This window comes from Prionailurus viverrinus, chromosome C1 (genome assembly GCF_022837055.1).
Source record: "Prionailurus viverrinus isolate Anna chromosome C1, UM_Priviv_1.0, whole genome shotgun sequence".
Classification (NCBI taxonomy): domain Eukaryota; kingdom Metazoa; phylum Chordata; class Mammalia; order Carnivora; family Felidae; genus Prionailurus; species Prionailurus viverrinus.
Window position 1 is genome coordinate 4,710,414 of NC_062568.1, and position 13,959 is coordinate 4,724,372.

Genomic DNA, 13,959 nt, shown 5'->3' on the forward strand with positions numbered 1-13,959 from the left:
AGTTATTTTTAGGTCTCTCCGTCACCAACTTTCCTAAGCACCCCTAGACAGCGTGGTTCTTAGGACCAACTGGCCTTGCCGAAGATGGTTGGGAAATACTCTTGTGCTGGGGAAAGATATAGAAAGGGATGCTAATGGCTATGAGCTGGTGTAGGATGTTAAGGCAAGAGTAGGTGTAAGATGTTAAGTCCAGTCTGTGGAAAGCATCCCAAACTTAGGTCAGCAGGACCTTGGTTCTTCCCCTGGCATAACACTGATTATGTGGCTGCATTGAATCATGCTGACATTCAGTTTACTTATCAGTAAACTGGGGCCAGATTTCATTCTAAAATTTGGTAATTCTGTTAGAAATAACAAATTTTGTGCCTTAGGGCAGAATAATATCTACTTACAACTTTTAAATCTTTTTTTAAAAAAGTTTACTTATTTATTTTGAGAGAGAGAGACAGAGGGAGATGGGGGCCGGGGTGGGGGTGGGGGGGAGTCGAACCCATGAACCGTAGATCACGACCTGAGCCAAAGCCAAGAGTCGGATGCTCAACCAACTGAGCCACCCAGGTACTCCTATAACTTTTAAATCTTAATTATGAAGATAAATATATAAGAAAGTATGGATAAGAAGTCAGGGACACACAAGATGCCCTCAAGAAGCTTTAAGTGAAGTCCTATAATTATAAAAAATCTAAATTTTACTTCATTCCAGTGATGATAATATAGGCAAAAGATATACAAGAATGGAAAATGAAAAGTGTAAAAGTTGACTTCAAATTCAAGGTCCATCATACTCCAGCTGTGTAACCTGGACAAGCAAATGTATCTCTCGGAGTCTCATCATTCTCACCTTACAAGACAGTGATGGGGAAATGCTGTGAGGATCAAAGGAGGCAGATATGTGCAGATTTCTGCAATGCAGTAGGCACTAAATAAATGCTAGTTTACTGTGGCTCATGTACCGTGAACTACTCCTTGGGAGGACCAACCTTCGGCAACTGTCTTTTTGGATGATGAGGGCCAAGGGCATGGGCCACACTGAGGGGCTGGATGTGAGGGGGCCCATCACACATCTTGGCCCACACTTGGGCTCCCTGTTTGCCCAGAATAGCACTTTGCATTTGGTGATCTCATTTCTGCCTCTCCATTAGACCAAAGGCGCTAAAATCAGTGTCATCACAGATTAGGCTCAGCTGGGTTTCAGTGTTGGATGCTTCCATCCTTGACCTGAAGGTCAGTATGAAAAATGTGCATTTGAGGTTTGCTGTGACATGTAGCTGATGGCCAGTGTCTAGAGAACTGGGTCTGAATCAAATGGGATGGATCTAAGGACGAGGAGTGGAAGTAGAGTGGCCAGGGAAGATTCAAGAGGCTTCAGGTCCCATCCCTTTGAGGTCCCTTTCTAACGCTGAATTATCTCTGATCTTCTCAAGTGTCCAGAAACCAAGAGGAGGGTATCTGGATGGTGCAAGGTCGGTTAGGTAGATCTCAACAGGAAAGCTCAGATGTACGCAGAGAAGAGGGAGAACCATAAGCCCACATAGGCTCCATAGCAGGGAGGCCTGTGAGTTGTCAGAGGTGGTCCGGGAGCTTCCCATCAGCTTCACTTCTGCCTCTGGAGGCCACATCGCCTGCCTCCCTCCCTTGCTCATTCTGCTTCAGCCACAGCATCCTGCTTTCACTTCCTTGGATAGGTCAAGTTCATTCCTGCCTTCAAGGTCTTTACCTATCTGCTGCCCTATGCCTGGAGTGCTCGCCTTTCAGATTTTAGCACAGCTTTCTCCTTCACTACACATCGATTAACCTAGAAACTTGCCCCTTTAGAGTTATTATCTGTCCCCTAGTCAGTAATAAGGAGTAAAAATCTAGCAGACCACAAAGATTGACCAAAACCACCAAGAAAACTGACCCAGAACTGTCTAAAAGGATCGTTTAAACAGTTGTTGTGTTTTATATGTACCCTGAAGCAAATGCAAACCTTAAGTTCCGGAAAGTACCAAAACAACCTAGTGAAATTTGTCTGCTCTCGATTCTTGCCACCTGAGACTGATAACAATTTTGGCTTTGGATTTTAATAAAAATTTTGCCTTCCTAGAATCAAGGTCTAAAAAACCATAATTCCTATAAATGTTTGTATAGTGCTGTTTTGTGTCATCTGTGTAGGAACCGTGAGGTTTCTACAGTTAGTGTCACAGTTAATCTCACTGACTGACAGTTGGACAGGTAAGTGCATTGAACAATTGAATCTCTGCCTCAACTATTAAATTGATGATATTCTACAAATAGGCAAATAGGCCATCCTGGATTTATAATTCAACTAATAAGGGCCTCTTACTATCGACACTGAACACTACACCCAGGATATAAAGGTTAATAAAGCAGCCCCTGCCTTCAGGAGCTCATCATAATCCAAGGGTGGCTCATCATAGGTGGTGGGGTTTCTGTAGGTTTTGTACAGGCTGCTTCGGGAACCGAGGGAAGAGGGGACCCTCTTGGGATCCTCCTCCCCAAAATGCATGGAATTTCATAATGGTTGAAGAAACTCATCACATGGCTATGTTGGTTGGGTTCTTTGGTTCTCATTTTTGTATAAACCAGGATATTTTAAAAATTAAAATTAACCTTCCTTCTCATTCAGACCTCTGCTTCACTCCCCAAATGTAACAATTATTAGCCATTTATTGTTTATTTTTCGAGATGCATTCGGTCAATATTGTAAGTCCTTTTTTTTCCTCCCATAAATATGGAACTATTCTATACATACTGTTCAGCATCTTGCTTTTATGATTAACAATATATTGATATTTGTAATATATAGAATATTTGTCTATGTTGGTTTATGCAGATCTACCTCATTGTTTTAACACCACGTGGCTTCCAATCTAGCCCATCAAACCCTTTCTTTATATGCAGCCAGAAGCACCTTTTATTTCCTTTTTGTTTTTAAGTTCATTTATTTATTTTCAGAGAGCAAGAGAGAGTGCAGGCGGGGAAGGGGCAGAGAGAGGGAGAGACAGAATCCCAGGCAGTCTCCACACTGTCAGTGCAGAGCCTGATGTGGGGTTTGAACTCATGAACTGTGAGGCCATGACCTGAGCTGAGATCAAGAGTCAGATGCTTAACCACCTGAGCCACTCAGGTGCCCCTTCTTTTTGTTTTCTAAAAGTATATGGTCTTTTTTCTTTTTAATTTTTCCAGTTATTTTTATTGTGGCAAAATACACATAACACGAAATTAACTATCTTAGTCGTTTTCGAGTGTATGGTTCAGTGATACCAAGTACATTCATACTGTTGTGCTGCCCTTACTACCTTCCATCTTTGTAACTCTTTTCATCTTGAGAAACCAAAACTCTGTCCCCATTGAGCCCTGGGACCCCTTCCCCCAGCCCTGGCCATCACACTCCCTGGGACCCCTTCCCCCAGCCCTGGCCATCACCATTCTACTTTCTTTGTTTCTTCTTCTTTTTTTTAATCTCCCCTTGTCCCTCACATCCCAGCCTCTGTTAACCACCACTCCACTCTCTGTTACTACGAGTTCAGCTTTCTTTTTTTCTTTAGATCCATATATAAACCAGCTTACACCATATCTGTCTTTCTTTATCTGACCTGTTTCAACTTAGCACCATGTCCTCAAACTCATTCATCCACATGGTTGCATCTGGAAGAGGCATCTTTTCAACGTGCAAATCTGAATACTCAGACCCTTCTCCCCACCAGTTTCTCTCCCTGCCACTGCTGAGCTCCTATTAAATTGCATTTATAACTGAAGGCCAAAGGCCACACTATTGCCTGTGGGGCCGCGGGAGGGAGCTCCTCACTCAGCCAACCCCTGGCTCGCTCCCTCGCTCCCTCGAGCAGCCACCTTGTCGCCCTTCCCGTCTCTTGTCCTGTTCCCCATCTTCCCCCCTTCCCCGGGGTCTTTTCCTGGGACCATGTTCCCCCTGCTCTCCCTCAACTCTGGTTTTTACCTACTTACCTGGAGAGCCCAGCTTCCTACAGACCCTCACTTCTAGAGCAATTCTGATTCCCCAATTAGATGGAGATTTTCCTTGTCCTTTCCAGTAGCACCGTGGAGGTGGTCCTTGATTGGCTTGGCACACTTGTATGTCTACAGCTGCTTTGGGATCATTTCTTTGGTCTCTGTACCCCTCAAAAGACGGGGAACTCCAGGAGCCAACTGTGTACTTTCCCTCGCTCTTTATCCCAGCATCTAGTGCCATGCCTGGCACATAGTAGGTGCCCAATTAATGGTTGTTCAGCAAGCAGATCCTATGAAAGAGGTGAGCTTTTCTTTCCATTCCTTTCCTACGTTGTCCTCTTCTGAAGTTTAATGAGAGCTCTTAATCTTTTGCGATCTCATTGACTGCCTTGCTTGTCCAAATAACTCTTAGCTATGGAAAGCAGAAGGTAATTTGAAAGCCCTCCTCTCAATTAGTCCAGCAGCAGATGGTCTCAAAAGTTATCTAGCTGTCTGATGTCCACACATCGCACACTCACTCTCTTTTTAAATAATATAGGTGAACACATGAACGAGCCTGGCTACGTTCACGTAGGTAAATTAAAAAACAGATCTAGGCAATGTGTTCTAGAATGAAATTTATAAATCTAATGGTGTCTCCTTCGGTGGAGTGGTGGTTGTTGCTGGGTCTGGTTTTAGTCTCATCCTGGCCACAGGTGGTCTGTTTGACCCCGTGCAGCTGCTTAAGTCCAGCCTCTCTCCCTAGCTCCAAGGGCTACGTTACAATTGACAGGTAAATGCAAACACACTGTGGAAAACACAAAACCTTAAACAAACTGAGTTTGAAACCTAGATACAAATGGTCTCGCAGACCCATAAGCAGGCAGTTTGTGTGCATGTGTCCCTGATCATGCACCTGTTGGGGCTGATGGGATCATTCCATCGAGTATCTTCCGGTGCACAGCTCCTCTCTGAGCTGTGCTGTAGCTGGCATAGTGAATGGTTCCTGCGGCGGCACTCTGGGATGCGGCAAAGTGATAACCTCGTGAGGGTCTCGTGACTTATGCCAGGACTGGAGGTGACAGCTGCGGCCACCTGGTGCAGATCCTCTTGATGCTTCCAGACCGAGGTTGGATTTACTCAGATCCAGCCTGGTTCCAACCCGATTAGTGAGTAAAGCAGCCACGTTCACTTCTACCAGAACAATTTCAGCCGACAGTAACGTAGGAAAAAAAAAAAGTGGGGGTAGGGGGAGGAGGGAAGCAGAGCCTTTCAGAGGAATTTCAAGAACGTTTTCCCAAAGGTTCAAACAGCCTGGAATGCGGAGTTTGGGGAAGTAGAACAGATGGCCAGAAACGTATGCAGCGTAGGCAGCTCAGGCCTGGGACGCCGTGCTGAGCACGTAACCCAGCGCCGTTGTCTGTCCACGGTAGCGGCCGGACCGCCGTGGGTTGTGTGCTCGCTGCGGACGCACAGTTGATACGAGTGAGCTATTCACATGAAGTTCGAAATCAACTGTGAGGGCTCAGCGGGAGCGCACGTGGCCCTGCCATAGCAATGGGAGCGGAGCCCTCTACCAAGTCGGAGCAGAAACATCGCTGGCTGCCCTTGCGGTGATGCTAAGTGGCTGTTACGGTGAGGTCTGAGGTTGGACTCCAGCCTACAACTGAATTTTTCAGAGAAGGTTGAAATAGTTGCAAATCAAGTGAGTCCTGCTTTTCTTCCAGCCAGAAGAATGAGTGACTCTCAGTGTGAACCAGGCATTGCCAAATTAAATGCCTCTGATCCGGGACGGAGGCTTAGTTCTCGTTTCACAAAACACCTTCTCCCCTCCATGGCGACCGTTCAGTTGCCGTGATTTCTGTCAGTCCCTCTGGCCATATGTGAGCTGGTTCGGACAGAGCCGGGACTGCGGTCATGGTCAGTCTCACTGCTGCACGGACCTCGTGAGCTCAGGCAGCCAAGCTCACCTGGCAAAACCAGACCTCAGGGGTCTTGGTAAAAACTCAGGAGTCTGAAGTTTTGGATGTGAACACACTTCACTCATCTCATTCTTCTCAAACTCTCAGGAGCCATCAGGTTTGGGGGCATGAGTCCCTTTTCCGTTAGGCTTCTAGAAAGGGGATCTGTGTCTCTCTGTGCTCTTCTTCAGATTGTAACCGTTCAAGGTAAAGCATAGCCGGTTCTCAGGTTCCGTGGTCACTGAAGATGTAGCTTGGGTGAGTGTGTATGTGCCCGCACATCGCACACATTCCCGCAGAGTTTGGCCCAGTGAGAAGAGTCCGAGCATTTCACGGGAAGACGGGCCCGTCCACACACCCACCCCTGAATCCCATTTTCAGGCTCCCGTAGTCCTAACGTGAAACCAGTCGTCTCGAGGTGCTGGTGCTTTGAGTCCGGCACAGAAGACATCCCTTTCCCACGCGAACTTGGCTTCTCTTTGGTCTTATGTAGCCCTTTTTATTTTCCAGACTTCCTTTCAAGTCCTGTTCACGTTATCCAGAACATTCCACATGTGTGCAGGTCTGTAAAAAGTTCATAGTTTGACACTCTTGACCTGTGCCAGGCACGAGATTATGTCCCATTCGTCCATTTATTTTCCTGCTCACACAGGTTGGTGTTTTTTGAAAGGGCCCAGAGCATTGCTCAGTAATCCTGAGCTCACAGCGCGTGCCTCAGAGGGCAGTGTCCTGCTTCTCCTTATCCTTTATCTCTCTTCCACCGTGACACCTGCTCCTTTTTAGGACCACCCACCACATGCCCAGCAGCAGACTTTCTTACTTTTCTTCACGTGTTTTCTAACTTGTGCCTACAATAAGCCATGGGGTACGTGTTGCTATTTTCATCTTATAAATGAAGAAACGAAGTTTCAGGAAGGTCAAGTAAATGTTGCAGCTAGGATTGAAGGCAAGGTTGGCGTGATCCCAAGGCCCACACTTCTTCCACTGTTATGCTGGAAGATAATCCCATGGATGTTTTCTTCAATTAATTTATTGCTGATTTTTAAATATTTTTATAAAAGGAATACATTATTCTTTTGAAAGAAGCTGGAAAAGATGGAGAAATATAATGAAGGAAATAAAAATCATTTGTGATTCTGCCTTCCATTGACCTCTGTTGTTAGTGTGTTCCTGGGTGAGGCAGACTTGGGTCTAGACTTGAGCTCACCCAGCTGGTGATGCCAATTTCCTATATAAAGCAGAGAGAGAAAATAATGGATCTTCAGTTGGTTGTAATGATTAAGTGAGATGTTTTCAAAGAGCTTAACATAGGAAGGCAGCAAATTCGTCATTACTATCACTCTGTCTTGAGCTTTTCAGTGTATAGATAAGCACTTTGAGTTCACATGTGACTGTACTATATGGGTAGGTCCTGTTTGGCCAACTGCTTTTGTTCCCTTGTTGGAACAAAACATCTCTTGGGGCTCCTGGATGGCCCAGTCGATTAGCCATCCAACTCTTGATTTTGACTCAGGTCATGTTCTCGCAGTTCGTGAGTTGGAGCCCCACATTGAGCTCTGTGCTGACAGTGCAGAGCCTGCTTGGGATTCTCTCTCTCCCTCTCTCTGCCCCTCCTATGCTCGTGCTCTCACGCACACACACACTCTCTCTCAAAATAAATAAATAAACTTAAAAAAAGAAGAAAACATCTCTCCATCTCACTAAGAGTTGAGTATTTAAGTTGTTTCCCATTTTTTTTCTTTTATAAATTGTTTTGTCTACTTGTGGGACAGAGAGAGAGTGTGGGGGTAGGGCCTCTGGCTATAGCTATAACATTTTGTTTCTTAAAAAAAAAAACCTGGGGCCGCCTGGGTGGCGCAGTCGGTTAAGCGTCCGACTTCAGCCAGGTCACGATCTCGCGGTCCGTGAGTTCGAGCCCCGCGTCGGGCTCTGGGCTGATGGCCGGAGCCTGGAGCCTGTTTCCGATTCTGTGTCTCCCTCTCTCTCTGCCCCTCCCCCATTCATGCTCTGTCTCTCTCTGTCCCAAAAATAAATAAACGTTGAAAAAAAAAATAAAAAAAAAAAACCCTGAATAACAATCTAAAGCAAAAATGGTTCAATATGAACTTTATTAACTTTGAACAGTATTAACTTTGAGTGGTGGGTACCTGGGGGTTGTGCTTATTTAATGAACCTTTTCCTAAATGTATAGTATTTGGTCATTTAACATTTAAAATTTCTGATGCTGAGATGAACGTCCTTGTATATAGGGCTTTACGCATTTATAGGACAATTTCCCCAGCATAAATTCTAAAAATTGGAATTTCCGGGTCCATTAAGTCTACACAAGGGTTGAGTATCAATTTGCACATCCTCATTTCTGCACACATATCAGCTGTGGTTATCGAATATTTTAAATACCGTTTGGAATGGATAGAGGAATTGTATTTTTAAAGAATTATGAAAGTGAACAATTTTCTATTTGTGTGCCTTTGGTAGATTCCTTTTTAAATTTTTTTTTTAAGTTTATTCATTTTTGAGAGAGAGAGACAGAGACAGAGTGTGAACAGGGGAGGGGCAGAGAGAGAGAGAGAGAGAGGGAGACACAGAATCCAAAGCAAGCTCCAGGCTCTGAGCCGTCAGCACAGAGCCTGACGCGGGGCTCGAACTCCCGAGCCACGAGATCCTGACCTGAGCCGAAGTCGGACGCTCAACCGACTGAGCCACCCAGGCACCCCGGTAGATTCCTTTTTATATTTTTGCCCATTTTTCTATGGTGTGTTCCTGGTTTCTCTTAGTGATTCGTAAGAGGCTCTTGTATGTTAAGGACATTAGCCCTTGATCTGGGTTATCCATAGAAAATAATTCTTCCCAGTTGGGGTGGCCCTTGTATTTTAGGTTGCTGAAGCAAGGTCAGTGAAGACCTTCCTGTTACAAAGGTCACAACTCACACCCAGGCCTTTGCTTACTTTCGCCCCAGACCTGCAGTGGAAGTCCGGTCACATGGCGGAGAGCCTCACCAACATGCCCCGGCACTCCCTCTACATCATCATCGGGGCCCTCTGCGTCGCCTTCATCCTGATGCTCATCATCCTCATCGTGGGCATTTGCCGCATCAGCCGCATCGAGTACCAGGGCTCTTCCCGGCCAGCCTACGAGGAGTTCTATAACTGCCGCAGCATCGACAGCGAGTTCAGCAATGCCATCGCCTCCATCCGGCACGCCAGGTGGGCTGCGTGGGGAAGGGAGGGGGGGCGGAGGGGAGATCCCGCTGCCATCTGGGTGCATTCCTGGGAGCCGGGTGGTGTTGCGAACAGGAATCCACACCTGCAAAGAGGATTTCATAGACGAAAGCATAGGTTCAAGGCATACTGGGGACAGATAATTGGGCTGCTTTATAATTTGCTGCTAGCTTACTGTTTGCATTGAATACATTCATTCATTTAATTTGTGTTTATCCGTGCTATAAATAGCCGATTCCTAATCACTGTGTAGGAAACGTTTTTTGATGATTGCTTTTTGGAATGTCTTTAGCTGTGCTCTCCAAACAGCATAGGTAAGCAGTGACATTCGATTTAGCGGCTTCCTTAAGGAATGACAAACAGCTTTCATTCTGCTGTTGGTGTACATATTCTATAAAACGATGTCCTTTTCTGGAGGAAAGACTCCTGGAGGGACGAGGTACCACACCAGTGGTGCCACAGAGAAAGCAGGAGTCGGGTGTCTGAAGTGTGGCATTTAGTCCCAGCTACCCCATTACTTGACTCTGTTTCACACAGACCATTCAAGCCTCCACAAACACTGGTCCCTGAACAGCGAAAAGTCATGTCTCCCTTAATCAAGGCAATCAAATTAAATTACAAATAGTAAAGGCTTGTATAAAGAGATAACATCCTATGTATTTCTCCAAATCTACAACACTAACAAAATCAGCTAATCTAACTTTTTTTTTACTTTTAAAAAACTTTTTAAAATTATTATTTATTTTTGAGAGAGAGAGAGAGGGAGACACTGAATCCGAAGCAGGCTCCGGGCTCTAAGCTGTCAGCACAGAGCCTGACGCGAGGCTCGAACTCACAAACCGTGAGATCATGACCTGAGCCGAAGTTGGACCCTTAACCGACTGAGCCACCCAGGCGCCCCCATATTTTATTTTTGCACAGGATATTTACTACAAAAACGAGCGTGCCAGTGTTTGTTAAAGGAAAGCTGTCTTCTCTTTTAATTGCTAGAATGATCTAAAGTGCACAATTCAGGAAGTCTGTGCTGTAGTAAAGAGCGGGCTGAGCTCGGTGTCTTCAGATTGGGGTCATGAGAGCTAGTAGCCGCAATACCTCTGTTGGGAGGCCGTGTAGTCGTCTTGATCAAAACACACGCAGCTCCGGATTCCGTCTGAACGGTACAGAGGCTACGAGGTTCAGAAAGTTGGCTTTCTGCGCAAGGAAATCCCCAAACCAATTCTGAGTCAGGCCCTACGTGCCGCTCATCACTGACTCCTTCCTCGAAGGGTCAGCTTAACAGCACAGCCTCCGGGAAGCCCTGAGGCCAGTCCCTGCACGTCTTGTTTATTTGACTCCTCGGCCAGCCTGTACATAAAGGGCCGTTTTCTTTCCGTCTCCAGCAGGTGCTGGCACATAGCAGACCCTCCTTCCTACAATCTGAGGTCTGTAGTGAAAGGACGGTCTCTGTCAGGGGTTGGTGGTGCAGGATGTCTTGACCTGCCTGAGAGGTGACGTCATTCCAGGGCAGCAGCCTCCCAGGAGTGCTGGAGGTTCTCAGAAGTCACTGGGTGATGGGGCGCCTGGGTGGCGCAGTCGGTTAAGCGTCCGACTTCAGCCAGGTCACGATCTCGCGGTCCGTGAGTTCGAGCCCCGCGTCAGGCTCTGGGCTGATGGCTCGGAGCCTGGAGCCTGTTTCCGAGTCTGTGTCTCCTTCTCTCTCTGCCCCTCCCCCGTTCATGCTCTGTCTCTCTCTGTCCCAAAAATAAAAATAAAAAACGTTGAAAAAAAATTAAAAAAAAAAAAAGGACGCGTGTGGAAATGATGCCCTAGGCTCTCCGGGTTTAAAAAAAAAAAAAAAAGAAGTCACTGGGTGAGAGGTGAAAGGTGTAAAAAGTGGAGGCGAGGAGGCAAGCTCCTCTGTTGCTCAAGAGTCTTCTCTGTCTGTTCCCGGAAGGTGCTGAGTTCACCGGGAAGGAGCGGAATCGGCGGCGTGACACCGGGATGTGTTGGGAGACCCAAGAAATCAGGTTCCCTCCACCCCCGGAGGGATCTCTGGCCAAGATCCTTTTGTGTTCAAGAGGAGTATTTTATTTCAGCCCCAGCATAGTTTAGGATAGATTCTTCTGAGCTTCCTGCTTAGATAGCCCGCTAGGAAGATATTTAGCTGGATAGTCTTGGAAGGAAAGAATTAACTTAAAAGCATTTACAGACCTGGTTCTTATTTGGTGCTGATTTTTATCAAAAATATTTACTGCAGAATTCCTAACCAGTAAGCTCCTCCATGCACCAGTGACTACCGATAAAGCCACTGAAGTTAATACAATACCTTCCCAGATATCTGGAACGTTCCCTCATAAACGTTTACTCAGCTACGACCTGTGGTTTCTACAGCCTGGCTGTCTAGAGGTCCTGGCTGGGTCTCTGGCTGGTTGGCCCCTTTTCACTCCTTTTTCCTGGAAACCCTAGAGAAGCATTGAAAAAAAATTAACCCTTTTCGCTATTACCTCCTCCCTAGTTTTCGGCAGTGACCTGTAGCTTGCTCCCACTTCCCAGCCTGTCTCCCAGCTGCTGGCCTGGAGGTGACATGGGATCTGAATGCCATCAGCTGAGCAGCCACGCAGGACGAATACTGAGTGGGTCATCTGTGGCATTCACGAGTGACCGAGGCAGCGTCCGGTGATTCTGATGTGAGCTCTCAGTTGATGCCAGTGCTGGGCTGTGAGGAGCCCCTTTCTCTCTCTGATTAAGAGTCATGTGTTCTGTGGCTGCTTTGCTGACCCCTTGGGCCGGAGAGAGTTTGCAGCTGACCAGTGGGAGCGCACGGGCATTCCAGACTCTGGAGCGAGGTCACATCTCGGCTGCAGATTGCTCCCTGCTCCCCCAGCGCTAAGCACCTAGTCACACAAAACAGAACCAGGGAAGCTGAGAGAGGACCCGGTCACGTTTTCTCAAAGAGCATCTCTGGCTTTGGGCCTTTCTCAAGGTCAGATCTGCCTGTTTTCCCTGTGGTGGTGTTTTAGCTCTTGACTTCCAGGGGCACATGAATTGGAAGAGACCACAGTCTCGATCTGCCTGAGAATTGGCTGTAGTATGTTTTAGTGAAATAACGTGGGCAAGACTTGTCACCAGATAATCTTTGGGATGTCAGTGACATTAATGCTATCGTGGCCACAATTTCCATCATTCCTTCTAGTTTTTGTTGACATGGCCAGACACTCCACTGAATCCTTTGGAGAGAGGGACCGTGAGTGATTCTTAGGGTCTTCAGCAAGGGTCTGCAAAATATCTCAGCTGGTTCAGACCGTGTATTCTCTGGGTGCCTGTGACTGTTCAGCTCTGCCTTTATATGTTAAAGTAGCAGAGACACATTATGAATGGGTGCAACTGTGTTCCAATCAAACTTTATTTAAAAATAGGCAACAGGCTGTAATTGGTTTGCAGGCTATCGATTGTTAACCCCTGGTCTACGTTATAATTTTCTTTATTTTCCAAAAAGATTTTTTTTTACATTTAAAATGTACCTTTATGATAAGAAAAAAAACCCAGCATGTTATTTGAAGGGATAGTCACATAAATATTCCTGCCATAACACAGGCAAGCTCTTTTATTGGTTTAGTACCTGAGAGTTTTTGTTTCTTTTTAAGGTTTATTTATTTATCTTGGGAGAGAGAGAGAGCAGTCGAGCATGCGAGCCAGGGAGGGGCAGAGAGAGAGGGAGAGAGAGAGTCTCAAGCAGGTTTCACGCTGTCGGCTCAGACCCCGATGTGGGGATCCATCTCATGAACCGTGAGATCAGGACTGGAGCCGAAATCAAGAGTGGGACGCTTAACCAGCTGAGTCACCCAGCGTCTGAGAGTTTAAATGGACTTCTATAGGTGTTAGCTTCTTTCTTAACACCCACCCAGTTCTGAGAGAGCAGGAAACTATAAAAAGCTATTGGTATTATAAATGTGAGTATGAATGCACAGTCCTGTTTTACTCGATGTAAGCTTGCCACGGTGATGGGTGGAGGAGAGTCAAGGAAAGTCTTGGTTCACTCTGTTGTGTTTTAAAAACCACTTTAGCTTCTGTGTGGTAGCTACCACACTTTGTGCGGAGACCCCTGTACGTCCCTGGAGGAAGTGGAATGGACTTCTCGGGAGCGAGTTAAGGGATTCCAGCTCCGAGACAGTGTCAAGTTCCCTTTGTAACCAGCATTATACTTCATTCCCATACTGGTGTGGAGTCGATCTCAGTGGCACCGGGCACAAAGCCAGTTACCTGTCTAGATATGAAGTGAGGCTCCACGTTCTTGTCCACGTCGACCGTGTGGCCGCTCCTGGCTGGGTTCAGCCCTTGCCTCGTTTTTCTCAGCGGACCCCAAACACCCCTCCTCAAACCTGCCCCGTCGATATTCAGCCCCATGACCGCAGTTTAAGGTCACAGCCCTTTGAATTATAGCTTGTTGGTAGATTGCATAACACGGAGGCGTTTAACTTTCTGGATTTTGAAGAAACAGGTTCTTCTTCAAACTATGAAATCACATAAAAAATGAAACGGGTATCTTGGGGCGGCTGGTGGCTCAGTCGGCTAAGCGTCCGACTTCAGTTCGGGTCATGATCTCGCGCTTCGTGAGTTCAAGCCCTGGGTTGGGCTCTGTGCTGATGGCTCAGAGCCTGGAGCCTGCTTCGGATTCTGTGTCTCCCCTCCTCTCTGCCCCTCTTCCATTCACTCTCTGTCTCTCTCTCAAAAATAAATAAACATTAAAATTTTTTTAATAAATGAAATGGATATCTTAAACACGTATTCAACCTATTAAGTCACTTGGATTTTTCCTCTTGGTCAGCCGACTGATTAATAGGCTGTGT

The 13,959-nt window shown here is 46.4% G+C and overlaps 1 protein-coding gene across 1 annotated transcript in view; it reads left to right on the forward strand.

The window, feature by feature from the left end:
• DNER (delta/notch like EGF repeat containing) overlaps positions 1-13,959 on the forward strand; it is a 321,726-nt gene that overhangs the window by 305,082 nt on the left and 2,685 nt on the right. The window contains exon 12 of the mRNA XM_047873611.1: positions 8,872-9,118. Within this exon, the coding sequence (XP_047729567.1) occupies positions 8,872-9,118 (247 nt within the window). The remainder of the gene's footprint in view (positions 1-8,871; positions 9,119-13,959) is intronic.